This window comes from Drosophila novamexicana, unplaced genomic scaffold (genome assembly GCF_003285875.2).
Source record: "Drosophila novamexicana strain 15010-1031.04,08,12 unplaced genomic scaffold, DnovRS2.1 tig00004555-arrow-pilon, whole genome shotgun sequence".
NCBI classification, from domain to species: domain Eukaryota; kingdom Metazoa; phylum Arthropoda; class Insecta; order Diptera; family Drosophilidae; genus Drosophila; species Drosophila novamexicana.
In genome coordinates, this window is record NW_020825052.1 from 5,113,692 (window position 1) to 5,129,902 (window position 16,211).

The 16,211-nt window shown below is 45.5% G+C and overlaps 7 protein-coding genes across 7 annotated transcripts; 5 read left to right on the top strand and 2 right to left on the bottom strand.

Moving 5' to 3' along the window:
• Window positions 1-1,472: 1,472 nt before the first annotated feature.
• LOC115770524 (islet cell autoantigen 1) lies at window positions 1,473-3,390 on the top strand. The gene is made up of 3 exons (XM_030715822.1): window positions 1,473-2,332; window positions 2,396-2,638; window positions 2,704-3,390. Exons 1-3 carry the CDS (start codon window positions 1,748-1,750, stop codon window positions 3,115-3,117), a joined length of 1,242 nt encoding a protein of 413 aa, XP_030571682.1. The 5' UTR covers window positions 1,473-1,747; the 3' UTR covers window positions 3,118-3,390.
• A 126-nt stretch (window positions 3,391-3,516) lies between these two features.
• On the bottom strand, window positions 3,517-6,521 carry LOC115770523 (dnaJ homolog subfamily C member 2). Its single transcript, XM_030715821.1, has 3 exons — window positions 6,127-6,521; window positions 5,853-5,998; window positions 3,517-5,136 (listed from the first exon to the last, which is right to left on the bottom strand). The coding sequence occupies exons 1-3, from the start codon at window positions 6,372-6,374 to the stop codon at window positions 3,608-3,610; spliced, it is 1,923 nt and encodes a 640-aa protein (XP_030571681.1). The 5' UTR covers window positions 6,375-6,521; the 3' UTR covers window positions 3,517-3,607.
• A 257-nt stretch (window positions 6,522-6,778) lies between these two features.
• On the top strand, window positions 6,779-9,224 carry LOC115770522 (sphingosine kinase 2). Its single transcript, XM_030715820.1, has 2 exons — window positions 6,779-7,923; window positions 7,993-9,224. Exons 1-2 carry the CDS (start codon window positions 6,992-6,994, stop codon window positions 9,005-9,007), a joined length of 1,947 nt encoding a protein of 648 aa, XP_030571680.1. The 5' UTR covers window positions 6,779-6,991; the 3' UTR covers window positions 9,008-9,224.
• A 391-nt stretch (window positions 9,225-9,615) lies between these two features.
• On the top strand, window positions 9,616-10,898 carry LOC115770066 (CRAL-TRIO domain-containing protein C3H8.02). The gene is made up of 2 exons (XM_030715162.1): window positions 9,616-9,964; window positions 10,043-10,898. The coding sequence occupies exons 1-2, from the start codon at window positions 9,806-9,808 to the stop codon at window positions 10,553-10,555; spliced, it is 672 nt and encodes a 223-aa protein (XP_030571022.1). The 5' UTR covers window positions 9,616-9,805; the 3' UTR covers window positions 10,556-10,898.
• Window positions 10,899-11,256: 358 nt separating this feature from the next.
• LOC115770063 (putative glycerol kinase 5) lies at window positions 11,257-13,593 on the top strand. The gene is made up of 6 exons (XM_030715160.1): window positions 11,257-11,712; window positions 11,774-11,867; window positions 11,931-12,430; window positions 12,489-12,941; window positions 13,003-13,166; window positions 13,223-13,593. The coding sequence occupies exons 1-6, from the start codon at window positions 11,602-11,604 to the stop codon at window positions 13,497-13,499; spliced, it is 1,599 nt and encodes a 532-aa protein (XP_030571020.1). The 5' UTR covers window positions 11,257-11,601; the 3' UTR covers window positions 13,500-13,593.
• Window positions 13,594-13,731: 138 nt separating this feature from the next.
• LOC115770064 (cyclin-dependent kinase 8) lies at window positions 13,732-15,241 on the bottom strand. The gene is made up of 2 exons (XM_030715161.1): window positions 15,067-15,241; window positions 13,732-15,009 (listed from the first exon to the last, which is right to left on the bottom strand). The coding sequence occupies exons 1-2, from the start codon at window positions 15,195-15,197 to the stop codon at window positions 13,797-13,799; spliced, it is 1,344 nt and encodes a 447-aa protein (XP_030571021.1). The 5' UTR covers window positions 15,198-15,241; the 3' UTR covers window positions 13,732-13,796.
• A 265-nt stretch (window positions 15,242-15,506) lies between these two features.
• Window positions 15,507-16,182, top strand: LOC115770068 (protein FAM207A). The gene has a single exon (XM_030715166.1). The coding sequence runs from the start codon at window positions 15,620-15,622 to the stop codon at window positions 16,166-16,168; it is 549 nt and encodes a 182-aa protein (XP_030571026.1). The 5' UTR covers window positions 15,507-15,619; the 3' UTR covers window positions 16,169-16,182.
• The last annotated feature ends 29 nt before the right edge of the window (window positions 16,183-16,211 follow it).

A 16,211-nucleotide genomic window follows, 5' to 3' on the forward strand; every position in this document is an offset into this window, starting at 1 on the left:
GCATTCGGTTTGCTGTTGTTGTTGTTGTTGTTGTCGTTCTCTTTGTAGCTGGCAACGTCATGCATGAGATTTTATGCATATATACACAACGCGTGCGATAGGGAGAGCAAGAGATCAGAGTGAAGCTTTGATATCGATAACGTGCTGCTCGACAATCGAGTGCAATCGAAGCGCTTTTGATTAATGTGACCAGGCGTTGACAACAGCAACAACAACAACAGCTACAAGTGTGTCAGCGTCAAGTGCAGTTGGCGCAGTGAAATCTTTGTAGTTGTTGTTGCTCGTTTCAATAACAATTGTTAAATGCGACTGCGCAGCGCCGCCGGCCCAAGGCGGAGCGCGGCTTTGAAGCTGGAAAACCCAACAACAACAACAACAGCAGCAATAACGGGTCTGTAACGAGCGGCGGCCTGAGATTTTTTTCTTATTTTATTTGTTTTGTTTTTTTTTTTTTTGGCATGTAAAAAGCCTCGCGCTGTGCCCATTAAGCTTTAACTGAGACCTGAGGCCGGCAAGTGCCCGTGGATGACCTTTTCGTTTTAATTCCAATTCTGATTGTTTCTTTTGTTGTTGCTGCTGTTGTTGTGGTTTTTGGTGTGTGCGCGCAGAGCCGCATCTAATTGTTAATGCAATCAGTTTAAAAACTCAAGTGTTCCAAGGCGCGGGTCACGCACTGTTGGTGCTAACAGGCGGATAGACATAATCTTCATAACAAAATGAACAATCAATTTAAGCAGGGCTCACACACACAAACACGCACACCCACGCAGTCAGTGAAGTTGCCAGACGCTGTCATTTCTGCAGGTGGCAAAGCTCCAACTCCCAACCCGTTTTGGTCAGGTAGCCCCTGATGCCGCTGCTGCTGCACAAGAAGCAGAAACATTCGCACACACTTGTTCACTTTCTTCTTCAGCTTCTACTGCGTGCGTGTGTGTGTGTGCGTGTGCCTGTGCAATAGCATCCCGACAACAAAGTAACTGTAACTCGTTGCAACTTTAGCTTACCTGTCCAGCGAATTAGCGATATGGCCGTATATATGTGTCGCTTTCAATTGCAATTGCAGTCATAGTCGAACTTTAGCCCTGTCTCACACGCACACACGGCACAAACATGAAAGCGCGCGCGACGCGAACGTATCAAAAAAACACTTGCACAAATATTGGGACTTTAAAATAATGTGAAGACAGATGCCGTACGAAGCGCAGCGTGTTCTATGCAAAATGTATGCGGCGCGCGGTCAAATGCAGCGCCAAACGAAAGCAACAACAAAATGCAAAGCGAGCGCACGTCGTGTGCTCTTTGAAAGAGACGGTTACAGTTATAAAATGCAGTAGATACATCTGTAAACTCCAATGTTAAACTCATAATGGCAATGTTAAGGTGCTTACGTTAAATGGTATTTTTTAGTGTTTAATCATTGGCTTGCCAGACTTATAATTTACAGACAACTGAAATTATTTCTCAATGATATTTATAAAACAACAAAATAGAAAACAAACCAAAAACAAAAACTATTTATAAAGCGATAACTTTTCCACCAGCTAAAATATTACCCGAATCAGCGTTATCTTGTATACCTTCTGTTGCTCGTGGACTAGCCCTGTCAAATTAAAAGTTGACTGTTATTTAACAGTGTGGCAACGTCATATACTTGGATTTTGCGTCGGCGCATAACGTTCATTTTGGTGTGTGCTTTATCTTTCGTAGCAGAAATTTTTTCAGCTCCCAGTGAAATTGTAACTAAAATATGTTAAAGTCGGAGGTACAGCACCAATACTGGATAACCAAGAAGGTCGTCCAGCGCAAGCTGGGCAGCAAAGAGGACAAGCACATAATATCCTCGGACGCTGAGCTGGACGCCAAAATCGAGGTGTTCAAATCGATTAGCGACACCAGCACGGAACTATGCAAAATCATTGACCAATATCAGGAGCGCCTGTGCATATTGTCGCAGGAGGAGTGCGTATTCGGGCGTTTTCTCAAGGAGGCGGGTAAACGCAGCAAAACGACGGGCGGCAGCATCACGAACACGGGCAAGGCCATGTCCTTTGCAGGACAGCAGCGAATGTGCGTCCGTGTTCCGTTATTGCGCCTGCAGCACGAGGTGGACGTGTATCGCTGTCGCGCTGTCAAGGACACGGAGCTAACTCTACAGACCATGGAAAAGGAGCGCACCGAATACCGCGCTGCGTTGTCCTGGATGAAGAGTACGGCCAGTCAGGACATGGACCCCGATACTGGCAAGGGTCTAGACAAATTTCGCACCGCTCAGGCTCATGTGCGCGCCGCCAAGCATAACTTTGACGGCTACTCCATGGACTCCATACAAAAGGTGCCCCTAATTTCCCGAATAGCTAACATAGTTTTCCTACTGAATTACGCCCATTCCACACAGATTGATCTGCTGGCCGCTGCACGCTGTAATATGTATTCCCATGCCCTGGTCGCCTATTTGGCTGAGCTGAAGAACTTTGCCCAAAAAGCTGCCTCCACCTTTCAGACCATTTCCAATGCGCTGGTCGTGAAGCCCAAATACGACTTTTGTGTGCTCAAGGAACTGTCCCAAAACGAGGGCGCCGATGCCCCGGATACAGTGCCGATCGAGGCAGTCGACAAAGATCAATCTTTATTCTTTGCGGTATTTTGCTAGACTATAATAATAAGACTTAATGCAAACTTAACTATTTGTCTTTTTGTTTGCAGGAAGAATACCAAGACAAGCCAAAGTCCGAGTCGCAGCCGCCCGCAGAAGACACGCCCGCGCCGCCTAATGCCTGCGGTGACAACGAAACGTTGCTCATTGAGCTGTCCAAGCAGCTGGAGGAAAGTCCGCTTATTGAGGCGCCGCTTCTTGAGACCCCATTGTTGGACACCAGCAGCAATAGTAAATTCTGGGCGCGCATGTTTACACAGCAGCAGGCCCCCACGCCGAGCACCATCTCGCCCGTTGCTGCGGCTCCGCCCAAAGCGAACAACAAACAGAGCCAGCAGAGCAGCAGCAGCAGCTCCAGCTCTAATCCTTGGTTGGAACTATTTGCCGACCTGGATCCGCTGGCTAATCCGCAGGCATTTGATCTAAAACTAAGTGGCGGACGACGCGTTGCAGAGCAGACATAAAACTGGACGTTTGCGTGGATAGACTTGAGGTTTCCAGGACGCAGCATCTACGGCAGAAAAATATACGGCGGATATCGATTGGTCGGTCTATCGTTAGTATTAATAGTTTAGTTTTTCTGTCACTATCGATAGATTTGGCTTTTTCACTGTCGATAGCTTTAGCTTTTCCACATGAAATGAGTTTGTCAATAAAGTACATTATTCTTTATTAAGACATTTCTGTGGAGACATGCAGCATAAAGTATAAACTAAATTTTTGTAAGTTTAAGTGGAAGTGGATAACCAGAACTTGAGCAGAAATATCGATTGCTGTCATATCAATTTACGAAATATCGATAGTTTGGTCGGTTTTGAAATGCAAGAAAGCGGTTGAATGTAACTTTTCGCTAAACGTTCAAACTTTTTAAGGTTTATTTATTTAAATAAAATGTATATTGGACACAGCAGCTAGGGCAGAGGAGGGGAAGATTAGCAGTTGTTGTGGTGCCACTCATTTGACAGCCGCCTGCGCTTCCTTCTTGGAGTTGACCAGCTCGACGAGCTCCTTGACGCGACGCAAGCAATCCTTTTTACTGCGATTCGGTATACAGGCAGCAATGCAGTCCCAGCGATCGGGCGTTGTTGTCGGATACGTTTTAATTGCCTGCTCCAGCAAAGCCTGCTCCTCCTTTGTCCAAGTCTTTGATGCGACGCCATTGGTGGTCGGTGCGGGTGTAGCAGCTGGAGCCGTCATAGCATTGCCATTTTGCTTGGGCTCCGGCTGCTGCTGCTGCTGCTGCTGCTGCTGCAGATTGCTCATATGATCGCCACCATTCTGTTTTACATTTTCCTTACTCTCCGCCGGGGATTCGCCCAGCGTGATGTCGTTTGTTGTCTGGACCTCCTTCTTTGATTTCTCGAAACTCTGGAAGGCCGCCTCATTGGCCTGCGTCTTAAGCGTGCTCTTGGAGTGGTCACTGTTCTGCAGTGCCTTTGCCTTGTTGAGCACATCGCGAGCGGTCACCTGACCCGAACCTGCACCACAATGCTGATTGATAAACGTGGCAATGACATCCCAGCGCTGTGCGGTGCCAGCGGGAAACAGATTTACCGCCTTGATCAGCAGCTGCACATTCTCATTGCTCCAGAGTTCACCTTTTTTCACCTCCTTAACACCCTGTTTGGGTGTGTTGTTCGCCTGTTTCTTTTGCTGCGCCATGTTGAGCTCCTCCAGCTCAGCGGCGATCTTTTGCTCGGCGGTATGCAGCGCAGCAACAAAGGACTCTCTGCCTTTCGTTTCCATAGCCTTATTGAGAGCTTGCAGCTCGGACAAACTGAATGTTTCGCATATCTTTTCGGTACCCTCCATGTGCTTCAGTTGATCCTTGTCGTTTTTGGCATAGTACTTGCAATCCTTTACCTTGTCGCGCAACGTTTTGCGCTCCTTTTTCAGCACCTTCTTCTGCTGCTCGCGCTCAATGCGTATCTGCTCGATGCGTTTCTGCTCGGCCTTGTCAGCCTTCTCTTTGGCCAGCGCCGCTTCGCGCACAGCTCGCTCCTGTTCGGCCTTTTGGGCCTGAGCAGCATCCATTTTGGCGCGCTTGGCTGCTGCCTTGCGATCCTTCTCCTCCTGCTTGAACCTTTGGATGCGTTTGTCATTGTTGTAGGCTAAATCGACCAGGGCACGAATTCGGGTCATTTCTTCCTTTTTACGCTTGATGCGCGCCGCTTTGTTCTCCTTCTCGATCCAACGACGCTCATCGCGATCCTGACCCTTCTCCTTGTCCTCCTCGTCCAGGTAGCTGAACTCGCGCCATGACTTGAAATCGTACCAGAAATTGTAAAACCGTTCCACCTCCTCACGTTTGGCGTCCACCTCGCCAAATGGCGGCACGTTTGACTTTTCGCTCCAGCGCGCATTCAAATTAAAATACTTATTAAACGAGTCAAAATAGTTACTCTCAATATCCGTCTGTGTGGGAAAAGCGTCGTCAAACTCGGGATCTACTGAGTCGTAGCTACGGCGCGTCTTTGAAGTGCCTGCAATAGATATTTATAAATTTGGATATTAAACGTATTGACAGCAAATTAAGTTCAATATATTTTCGCTGCTGTGATCTTAGAATAAGAATTTAATCGAATTCGATTAAGTGTAAAGGCTGAAGCTGACGTAAGAATTGTTTTAAGATATTAACAAGCAAATAGAGAATTCTGACGTAACATGAACTAACAACAATAGTTATCCGAAGCTGAAATACCCTAGCTAGTAAAAACCTGATTTGTGATTCATTAATATATCTTTAAGACTGAATGGGCATGGTTAATCTGTTCATACTGTTATAGCATCTATATAATTCATAGACTCGAAGATCTCTCCATCAATGCATTGCACATATCTTCAAGTTTTTATAATGGAACTTTAAAGTGTCTGCAGACTATAAATTAACAATTGTAGTCGTCATATATTTGGGTTTTTATCTACAAGCCTCAATATGATAGGAAACGTGACAAATTTCAATATATCGAGATACAAAAAATTAAGATCTTTCGATCTGCTGATCCGCTCTCTTCTCATTTTGGATCTAATATGTTAGCTAGTAAAACTTTCACGAAAACACGTTGATTAATAGTAATAACTAAAAAGTGAGCTTAAATTTGCAAATAATAGTGACTAAAATATACTATATCTCAATGTTGCAACCTTGAACGAAAAAAAGAAACAACTATCTAAAGGCATTTCGATATCGACTACCTACCGAGTATTTCGTAGGCCTTTGTTATGCATGTGAAGTAGTCGTCGTCGGTAATAACCTCCTCGCCTTTGGCTTTCCGCTTGTCTGGATGATGCAGCAGCACCATCCGTCTGTAGGCCCGCCGAATATCATCATCGCTGGCTTCGTATCTGTGTGTAAAAAACGCGCAGTTAATACACGTGCACTCGCACAAATACACACGCATACAGGCGCACACACACACACAAGGCACGCACACGCGCGCACAACACACACAGTAAGCTAAATAGAAACGCACCTCAATTTGCCAAGGCCGAGAACACTGTAGTGATCCTGATCCTTCCATTCCTTGGGATCAAGTGATTTGAGGTAGCTTATGTCGACATCCTCGCCAGCGCCCGCCAATTTCTCATCGGAATCGCTGCGCTCGACGCCGCTCGAATCGCCAATTTGGCGGCGTGCGTTAAAATATGCGCAACCAACGCGTTCGATTTTATGACGCGCTACCTTCAGTACTGAGCACTCCAACTCTAGGCTGTTAGTCATTATTGGTGTGTGGGTGTGTATTGTGTAGCAAAAACTAATTGCTTCAAATTACATAAAGCACACTGCACTACCTCGAATTTTGTTTAGAAAACCCGAAAAGTGTGTAATTAATTCACTTCACTACCGCATGCTAGAGCTCAGTGTAGACAAGCGACAAAAAAGGCATAGTTAAGTCCGATTGCCATTTAAATCGATAGGCACAAGGCTGAAAAGTCTTTTCCAACACCAATTTGGACGTCTGTCCACTGTAATATCTGTATGTGGTGGCAAGTCGATTGTTCAAATATAGAAACGAGCGATTTCAAATTAATCTTGTAACTTTCGATGTGAGGAGAATTTTATTTTTTCATCAAAACCTATTCCTACACTTTTTGTAAGAAAATAAATATCAAACGGCGTTTCTTTTATATAAAAACTACTTATAGAATTTACAACATGCTAATACTTTTACCTAAAGCAAGTTTCTTACAATGAGATGCGATAGTTCCTTTTAAAAGAATGATATTATCGATAACAATTCCAAAAAAAATTCCACTCTTAGCGATTCAGGAGTGCCCCAGCATTTTATATACATTAAGTAAATAAAAAATGCTGCTAAAAGAGAATCTCTGCCCAACATGAGCAAATCTCAGGAGAGGAGTACGAGCTCCGCTATCTCCACACCCAACAAGGCAGGCGACGACCTTCACAATGTATCGGACACCTTCTACACCAGTCAGCGTAAAGGAAGCCACGTATTTCGAGTACGCCTGGACGCCACAGGATTCACCCTGCAACGCGAGTCGCCCAGCGGAGTCATCATCAAGGAGCAGACGGTTAAGATATGTGATATCGTTGGAGCACGCTGCATGCGCATGAAGAAGTCGCCACGCAATCTGGGCAGATGTGCCTGCGTCAATCCTGGTACTCCAGCAGGTGCGGCCAGCCGCAAGGGCGGCACGCCCAGCAAATGCAGTCCCGCCAGCAAGGAGGAGAATGGTTGCGACGTGGGCGATGGCAGTGCCTATTTGTATTTGTTTGCTTACGTGCTCAAAAAGAAAAGCTTGCGTAGCAGCCTGCACAGGGAGAGAACTGTGCTGACTCTGCGCTTTCGTTCCTTCGACACGTTTGAGGATAACATGCGTGAGGCGGATCGCTGGTATCGCGCTCTGCGCTGGCAGCTGCATCAAACACTGGAGGACATATTTGTGGAGCGCATCGGTGAGGCTCGTCGTCGCCGCGTCCTGGTGCTGCTCAATCCCAAATCCGGCTCGGGAAATGCACGCGAGGTGTTCAACATGCATGTCGCACCCGTGCTCAACGAAGCCGAGGTACCCTATGATCTGTATGCAACGAAGCATTCCAACTACGCAATTGAATTTATAAGCACTAGTCGCCTGGACGACTGGTGCACTATAATAGCCGTTGGCGGAGACGGACTTTTTCACGAGATAGTCAACGGACTGCTGCGCCGCGCCGATTGGGCCCAAGTCCTGGACAACATTGCATTGGCCATTATTCCCTGTGGCTCTGGCAATGGGCTGGCACGGTCCATAGCGCACGGCTATAAGTGAGTTGCTTCTTGACGGCGTGTCATATGCATACATAGATTCAATTACTGATTCGTCCATGTTTGCAGTGAACCATATTTCAGCAATCCTGTGCTGGGTGCTGCTCTTACCGCCATCAGCGGTCGCAGCTCGCCCATGGATGCGGTGCGTGTAGAGCTACAGAATCGTGTTATGTTTTCGTTCCTCTCAATTGGCTGGGGCCTCATCTCGGACGTGGATATTGAGAGCGAGTGCATACGGATGTTTGGCTATCAACGCTTCACCATTTGGACGCTGTACCGCCTGGCCAATTTGCGAACTTACAATGGGAAAATCAGTTATCTATTGGCGGATGAGACGCAGGAGCCACAGTCTATGCTGTTGCCGCAGTCGGAACAGTTGCGAAAGATGCAGTCCAGTCGCAGCTGCAATGTGCATATCGATAAGCTGTCCACTGCCAGCTGTCACCGTTCTTCGGAGTATTTGCCACAAGAGTTCGAGGACGTCATCTCACTGGAAACGTCCATTAATCAGTCGTTTCGCTCGCGCTGCGACAGTTGGCTATCAGGCGGATCGCGTCGCAGCTGCTATTATTCCATATCAGAGAGTGTCTATCACAGTTTGGCCGATGAGAGCGAATTTGCAGATCTGTCGGCTGCAGCTGCGACTGGATTGGAGCAGAACCAGCATAACTACGGCCCAAGTAGCATCCTACCGTCGCTGAACGAATCATTGCCCGAAGCCGCCGGCTGGCTGGTCGAGGAGGGAGAATTTATCATGATGCATGCCGTTTATCAGACGCATCTCGGCGTGGATTGCCACTTTGCACCCAAAGCGCAACTGAACGATGGCAAAATATTTTTGGTTTTAATACGCGGCGGCATTAGTCGCCCGCATCTGCTCAGCTTTTTATATAACATGAGCACCGGCACTCACCTGCCCGAGAAGAACAATGAATATGTAAAGGTGCTGCAGGTGCGTGCGTTCCGTTTGGAGCCGCATGACAACCACGGCATTATCACAGTGGATGGCGAGCAGATTGAGTTTGGTCCACTCCAGGCGGAAATACTGCCAGGCATTTCGCGCGTCATGGTACCAAAATGAGGATTGGCCAAGGAAACGCATAGAATCTCAAGCAACGAGCGTACATTGGAGCAATAATTAATCACTAATGAGAATCTCTGCATTTGTATATGTAGGTGTAGGATATTCTGTTGTTAGGTTTTGGCCCTGTCGGCAGATGCATGCAATATTGTGTTATTATTATATAAATGCTGCAACAGATTTTGTAATTTTCTTGTTAACATTTATCAAAATTATTGCAGTTATTAACAAAATATATATATATATATGTCTATATATAAGAGAAAAAAAACTATTACGAGGTCAGGCTGAAATATCATCAACGTTGACAAGATAAGACCAGTTTTTTTATTTATCAAGATAATCTCTTAGCGCGGGAGTCCTTCAATTAAGAATATATATATACATGCTCTGGTTGCTAAGGCTTTGTCTAGTCTAGGTCAATAACTTTGTAGCTTGCCCTCGTATCGATTTTATTGGTTATTACGCGAACCATAAAAATAAAGTGCGGATCTAAATCGGGTGTCAATAGGCTAAACGTTAAGTAAGCTGTTTATTTGCATTTGAAAAGTAACAGCTGTTATTTGTCAAGCAAAAGCAACCCTGCTAAATGATTTATTATCGATAGCTTAATTGAAGCGCAGTAGAAAAAGTTTGTGAAAAAATAGTTTGTGTGGAAGAAAATTAGATAGCGCAGCAGATAAAACGCTGGATTGTTGTGCATTCGCAAAGAATAGGGATTCCTTATCCGTTGACATTTACCAAGAACGAGAATCCGTTTCCGACCAAAGCCACCGTTAGTATAATAAGAGTAACAATATGTCAGCCGAAGAGCTGGCGCCAATTAACGAGCAGGACCTGAAGGACCTGAAAGAGCGCATGAAACTTATTGCTGACGCAGACCCAACTCAATATCACAATGAGTTCTCGTTGCGGCGTTATCTAAGGGCCTTCAAGACCACAGATGACGCATTCCAAGTGAGTCGCTTCCGTTTATGCGCCCACATCTTGACATTGACTATTTATACTTATTAATATTGCCACCCACTCATATAGGCCATATTAAAGACGAACAAGTGGCGTGAGTCGTATGGCGTGGCCAAGCTCAATGAAATGGAGCGCAGCCACTTGGAGAACAAGGCGCGTCTGTTGCGGCATCGCGACTGCGTTGGTCGCCCTGTCATCTACATTCCGGCCAAGAATCACAGTTCTTCGGCGCGCGATATTGATGAGCTGACGCGGTTCATTGTCTACAATCTGGAGGAGGCATGCAAAAAGTGTTTTGAGGAGGTCACAGATCGTCTGTGCATTGTCTTTGATCTGGCTGAGTTTAGCACCTCGTGCATGGACTATCAGCTGGTGCAGAATCTTATCTGGCTGCTCGGCAAACATTATCCGGAGCGATTGGGCGTATGCCTAATTATAAATGCGCCTGGCATTTTCTCCACCATTTGGCCAGCCATTCGCATGCTGCTCGACGATAACACCGCCAAAAAGGTGAAGTTTGTCAGCAATGAGGTAGACCTATGTCAATATTTAATACCGGATATACTCCCAACGGATATGTAAAGAATTTCGCCGCTCTCTTTAAACTAGTTGTAGACATACATATCTCCATACGAGGCACTATTGACATTATTATACTGCAGCGCGAGACAACGTGTACCTATTAGAAACCAGTACCTAATCAACTGTATTTAAAATCTGTGCAGGAGGCTTCTGAAAGCTTTTACATAGTTTGTAGTCTACACATACATAATATTCTTGTTTACAAATGAATGTATTTAACATGTAGCGTGGGTTGATTGTAATTGATTGTATTGTGCATATTATGAAGTATTTTAGTCAAATATTTATCGATGCGTATTATTGCTTATATATAGAATATATATATATGTAAATGTATAAATGAGTAATCATGTTAATATATGTCTATGTGTATAATAAAGTTGTAAAACCAAAGCGCATTATTGACAGGCGAACATGTGTGCCACACGCTGATAGAGCGTTCTACATTTAGCACTTTATCTCATCGAGAATGATAACGATTCAAAAAATTGGAAAGGTTTTATAGGTCGCAATTGACACAAATAAACTAGCATTGATTACTGTTTTGAACGTTTATCACCTTAGCGCAAAAAATAGTGCTGCCGGACTGCGAAAAGTAAATACCGCCAAAAGTGTGGCAGCTCTCCATCGAATGCATTTCAAATCAAAAATTAAGATAAAAATTAAAAATGAGAATATAAAGTATATTTGTATGATAATGAGATTTGTTTAACACCTATTCGGAAATTGCAGCTATAAATGTTATTATAAAAAAATGCCGCGTCACACATTTTAATTTAAATACAAAGTGAGTCCATGACGTCACATGCTTTCGTCGTCTATTGGTAACTTGTTTGGTAAATTGCGGCACCTTCTCATTTATTTACTGCGATGCATGGCACCAACTGGTTTAGTTTATTATCGAGAATTCGAGCAGTTGATAACGAATTGAAAGCAATATGAAACGACTGAACAATAGCAGCAACGCAAACTCAGTTTGCCAGAGATCGGCGTATAAATATTAGTAAAAAGCGAAGCGTGCGCCGAGCAGCAGCGGCAGCAGCAATATGACGGCAACAACGGCATATCATATAGCTGCGTTGGACGTTGGGACGACGTACTTGAGATGCTTTGTGCTTGATGAGAACTGCACGGTCAAGGGGTCAGCAGCTGATGCTGTAAGTTAATTGAGTGTTTCCGGGCATAGTTGAAGGTAATTTAAATGTGCTTTGTTCGCAGGTAGAGCTATTAAATCCGCAGCCGGGCTACTTTGAGATAGAGCCGGAGGGCTTGTGGCGCAAGATAATCAAGGTGATTACAGAATCAATACGCAGTAAGTGCTTAGTGCTATTACATGACAAACTTGAATCGAATTCTAATCTCTAATCGTCGGCAGACGCTAGACTTACACCCGCGGATATTACATGTCTCACCATTTCGACACAACGCTGTACGTTCTTGACCTGGAATCACCAGACCAATGAGTACTACCACAACTTTATCACGTGGAAGGACTTGCGCGCCGATGCTCTCGTCGAGCAGTGGAATTCCAGCTGCTCGCTGCGTGCGATGAATGGATTTTTCTATGCTCTGTACATGCTCACCAGAAATGCTCGCTTTCTGGCCGGGAGCGTGCTCAAATTAATGAATGGTCAGGTGACGCCGCGTCTGCTCTACGAGATTGCGCACAACAAACGGCTGCAGCAGGCGTTGCGCGAAAAGAAGGCGCGTCTGGAGCTGCTTGATTCATGGATCCTGTACAAACTGCGCTCCGGAAATGGCCTGGATCCAGACGTAGAACATATCACTGATATAACCTCAAGCACTGCCACTGGTCTCTATGATCCATTCACACTTAGCTGGTCGCCACTCGCTCGCTGGATGTTTGGAATCGAGGTGAGTAAAGGTCACATTTTGACAATAAATTTCATTCTCTAATTTCTCAGTTCTACAGTCTAGCATTCTGCCACGCGTCGTTGACAATAGCTACAAGAACTTTGGACATGTGCACCCCGCTGCGTTTGGCCCGAGTTGGGGCGATACAAAAATACCAATTGCTGCTTCAATTAGCGACCAGACGGCGGCTATGTGGGGTTCCCAGTGCTTTGCCACGGGCAATGTTAAGGTCACCATGGGCACAGGCGCATTTTTAAATCTAGTGACTGGCTTGGAGTGTAAAGCTGTGATTAGCGGCATGTATCCACTGGTCGCTTGGCAGCTCACACATAAAAACAAGCAGCGCGATACAATTTACTGTATTGAAGGTGCCGCTCATGACTTTGGGACTGTGGTGACGTGGGCGCAATCCTGTGGCTTGTTCGAAACGCCCGCAGATACCGCAGACATTGCTCAATCTGTGCCAGACACAAATGATGTTTACTTTATGCCCGCATTTAGCGGCCTGGGCGTGAGTATAATGGCCTATCATCTCCGGCAACTACTTTTTACTAATATAAATTCCTTTATAGCCTCCTGTGAATGACTATCGGGCTGCTAGTGGCTTTATTGGTATGACACCGTCCACAACCAAAGCGCATCTGGTGCGGGCTCTTCTGGAGAGCATAGTTTTTCGTGTGGTGCAGCTAATCGAGAGCGCTGAGAAGGAGACGAGTCAGAAACTAAAAATAATCAAGTAAGACCAGATCTCTAGGCATTAACTGCTTTCACTGACATTTGTTTCATCATCAGAGTGGACGGCGGTGTCTCGCGCAACGATTTTGTGTGCCAGTTTCTGGCCGATGCCAGTGGACTATGCGTGGAACGCGCCGAGTGCTCCGAATCCAGCATAATGGGCGCCACTTTTCTAGCTGGCCTTAATCATGGCATTTGGCACACACTCGATGATCTCAAGCGCTTTCGCCATGTAGAGCGCATTTTCAAACCACAACCAAAGCTATATGAGATAATCGCCAGCCGCATGCAGAAGTGGAGCCGAGCCATTGAACGCTTTAGTGGCTGGTACTAGGATATATTACAGGTATTCTTCATAGTAAGGTTTTCAATTAACGCTTTCATTTGCAGTAGGGTATACAAATTGGGTGTGTTTTCTTTTCTTACATCATATAGTGTATTAAAGTTGTTACATTTAAAACTATAAATTATTGTAAATGGAAAAGGGCTTTGTGAAATAGGTCTCCCAAGCGAGAAAGCCTTCAAGGAACTCTCAAAGCGACAACATAGTTTTCCTGGAGGAGGTTTCCACTGAAAGGCTTCTCCACTTGGAAAACATTAAACAATAATGATTGGAGAAAACATTTCAGTCTCAGTTGAAGCGCTGCTGGAAACTTTGCTGTTGATTGAATATCATTTGTTGTTGCTGTTGTTGTTGCTGCTGCTGTTGTTGCTGGTGATGGAAATCCTGTTGGTTGCCAGCACCGGATAATCGGACGCGTTTAGCGTTCGGCTCATTGGGATTCATTTGCTGTTGTTGCTGCTGCTGCTGTTGTTGTTGTTGCTGCTGCTGCTGTTGTTGCTGCTGCTGCTGCTGTTGGCGCTTGTTGTCGGACTTGTCCTCTTGGTCGTCATCAGTGAGGAACTCACGCTTGGGATACGGTATGGGACAGCCCGCAAAAACGTCCTGTGTCGGCAGCGGCTCCTCTTGGAAATACTGATCCTGCATGGCTTGCTCGGAAGTTATGCGCTTGTTGGGATCCATCAGCAGCAACTTTTGCAGCAGATGAAATGCTTTGCTGTCGGGCTTGATTTTGTGCCGCTCCATGTACTTGGCCAGCGAGCAGGCGGAATATGTGGAGCGCTTAAAGTCCTTGGTGAGCGTGTGGTGCTCAGGCATCTTTTTAATGTCTTCCCAGTCCTTGTCCTGCGGAAAACCCATCACATTGAATATTCGATCCAGTTGATCGTGATGGTACGGATTGCTGGTCTTAATGTCCTCCTGGCGACAGTGAAAGATTGGCTCAGACGTCAGCAGCTCCGCAAAAATGCAACCGATCGCCCAAATATCAATGGCCTTGGTGTAATGCCGCGCGCCCAACAAGAGCTCCGGTGCTCGATACCAAAATGTGACCACCACCGGATCCAAGTCTGCCAGCGGCTTTAAGGGAGCATTAAAGAGGCGCGCAAATCCCATATCGGCTATTTTGACACGCCCCCGCTCGTTGCCATCGCCCATGACAAGTATGTTGGCCGGTTTCAGATCGCGATGAAGTACCCAGTTGCTGTGCAGGTAATGAATACCATCCAGAATCTGATACAGAAGACTCTTAACCATGCCCCGAGGCACGACCACCTGTTTCTTGGTGGCCTTGGCAGCACGATGGAATTTGATGATGTGCCACAGATCATGCTCCGCATAGTCAATCAGCAGAAACACCTTACGGTCGTTGTGGGACAGAAACACACGAATGAGCGTTATCACATTCTGATGTTTCAGCTCGCGCAGCAGCGCAATCTCTCGGCAAGCGGACATGGAGAGGCCGGTGCCGTCGATCTGCTTGAGCGCGTACTCTTTGCCGTCGCTGCAAAAGTCAATGAATAAAGTAGACGACTGGCGGGGAGCAGCATAAATCTCTTACCTGGTCTCCTTCCACTTGGCCTTGTACACATGACCGTAGGTGCCGCGGCCGACCTTGCAGCCTTCGTAGTTAAACAGATCTTCCACCTTAGTTCGCTCCATTTGCGTTTTCATCTTAAAATCGTAATCCATTTTGCCGAAATACTTTGCATTTACCTTCGCCGCACTCACAGCTGTTTACAAACAACATAAATTGCAATTTGATTAGAGATGTGCGATATTTACCTGACAGCTTCTCGTGTCAACCGATTTATTAGTGACATTTCCAGTTGGTATATTAATGTAATAAACCATTTACTTAAAAAAATATAATATATTTAAACGCACTACTTTGTAATTAAGCTCTTTAAACTTATTTCAACAAATAATTAAACTGTAAGTGCGACCACAATATTGCGGCAACTATCGTTTGTATTTTCGATAACAATTAAATATCGATAGGTCAGCTGTTATACGAAGCAACAGTCGATTATCTGGGCCATAATAAAGCAACGTGAGTCCAAATAAATTTCCAACGCGCAACGTTTAAACCTTTATTTATCACAAAAAACGCCATGGCAAAGACAAAAAGAAATATACGTGCAAAGGCCAAAAGTGCCGTGGGAGTTGCCAAACAGAAGACACAGGAAGTGCAGGCAAAACTAAATAAGGCAGTGCGTCAGGACAAATTGCTGCACAAGACCCTAACGCCCAAGAAGACAACAACAAAAAAGGAAAAGTCGGCACAGAAGCACACCAAATTACTGAAACGCTTTGTGGAGATAAAGAAGGAGTTCAAGGAAGAGCAGGCACGCAAGAATCGAGAGAAAACCAAGGTTATAGGCGATTTGAAGCCCCTGCGCGATGCCCTGCCCTCCCTGGGCGACATCTACAAGCTGGTGAAGAGCCAGAAAAAGGAAACGACCGAGAAGAGCGCACTGACAGAGGCAGAACCGTTAAGTGCAAAGAAAAAGATACAAAAGAAACGCAACGAAAATATCAGCAAAGTACAGTCCTTCGAGAAACTGATCAAGGACAAGAAATTTAGACGGAATCCGCGTGAAGTGATTGCGAATCACCTACGCAACAAGTATCAGGCCATGGAAGAGGAGGATGCGGAGTAGAAGCTAGAGAAATGAAACACTTGGAAAATATTGCCTTTACACT

Bases quoted from the DNA above. Each gene is read 5' to 3' on its own strand.
- LOC115770524 (XM_030715822.1), top strand. From the start codon at position 1,748: ATGTTAAAGTCGGAGGTACAGCACCAATACTGGATAACCAAGAAGGTC. The intron at 2,333-2,395 runs GTGCCCCTAATT...CATTCCACACAG, and splicing joins CCATGGACTCCATACAAAAG to ATTGATCTGCTGGCCGCTGC. The intron at 2,639-2,703 runs GTATTTTGCTAG...TTTTGTTTGCAG, and splicing joins ATCAATCTTTATTCTTTGCG to GAAGAATACCAAGACAAGCC.
- LOC115770523 (XM_030715821.1), bottom strand. From the start codon at position 6,374: ATGACTAACAGCCTAGAGTTGGAGTGCTCAGTACTGAAGGTAGCGCGT. The intron at 5,999-6,126 runs GTGCGTTTCTAT...TTTTACACACAG, and splicing joins CTCGGCCTTGGCAAATTGAG to ATACGAAGCCAGCGATGATG. The intron at 5,137-5,852 runs GTAGGTAGTCGA...TATCTATTGCAG, and splicing joins AAAGGCCTACGAAATACTCG to GCACTTCAAAGACGCGCCGT.
- LOC115770522 (XM_030715820.1), top strand. From the start codon at position 6,992: ATGAGCAAATCTCAGGAGAGGAGTACGAGCTCCGCTATCTCCACACCC. The intron at 7,924-7,992 runs GTGAGTTGCTTC...CCATGTTTGCAG, and splicing joins TCCATAGCGCACGGCTATAA to TGAACCATATTTCAGCAATC.
- LOC115770066 (XM_030715162.1), top strand. From the start codon at position 9,806: ATGTCAGCCGAAGAGCTGGCGCCAATTAACGAGCAGGACCTGAAGGAC. The intron at 9,965-10,042 runs GTGAGTCGCTTC...CCACTCATATAG, and splicing joins CCACAGATGACGCATTCCAA to GCCATATTAAAGACGAACAA.
- LOC115770063 (XM_030715160.1), top strand. From the start codon at position 11,602: ATGACGGCAACAACGGCATATCATATAGCTGCGTTGGACGTTGGGACG. The intron at 11,713-11,773 runs GTAAGTTAATTG...CTTTGTTCGCAG, and splicing joins AGGGGTCAGCAGCTGATGCT to GTAGAGCTATTAAATCCGCA. The intron at 11,868-11,930 runs GTAAGTGCTTAG...AATCGTCGGCAG, and splicing joins GATTACAGAATCAATACGCA to ACGCTAGACTTACACCCGCG.
- LOC115770064 (XM_030715161.1), bottom strand. From the start codon at position 15,197: ATGGATTACGATTTTAAGATGAAAACGCAAATGGAGCGAACTAAGGTG. The intron at 15,010-15,066 runs GTAAGAGATTTA...TGACTTTTGCAG, and splicing joins GCCAAGTGGAAGGAGACCAG to CGACGGCAAAGAGTACGCGC.
- LOC115770068 (XM_030715166.1), top strand. From the start codon at position 15,620: ATGGCAAAGACAAAAAGAAATATACGTGCAAAGGCCAAAAGTGCCGTG.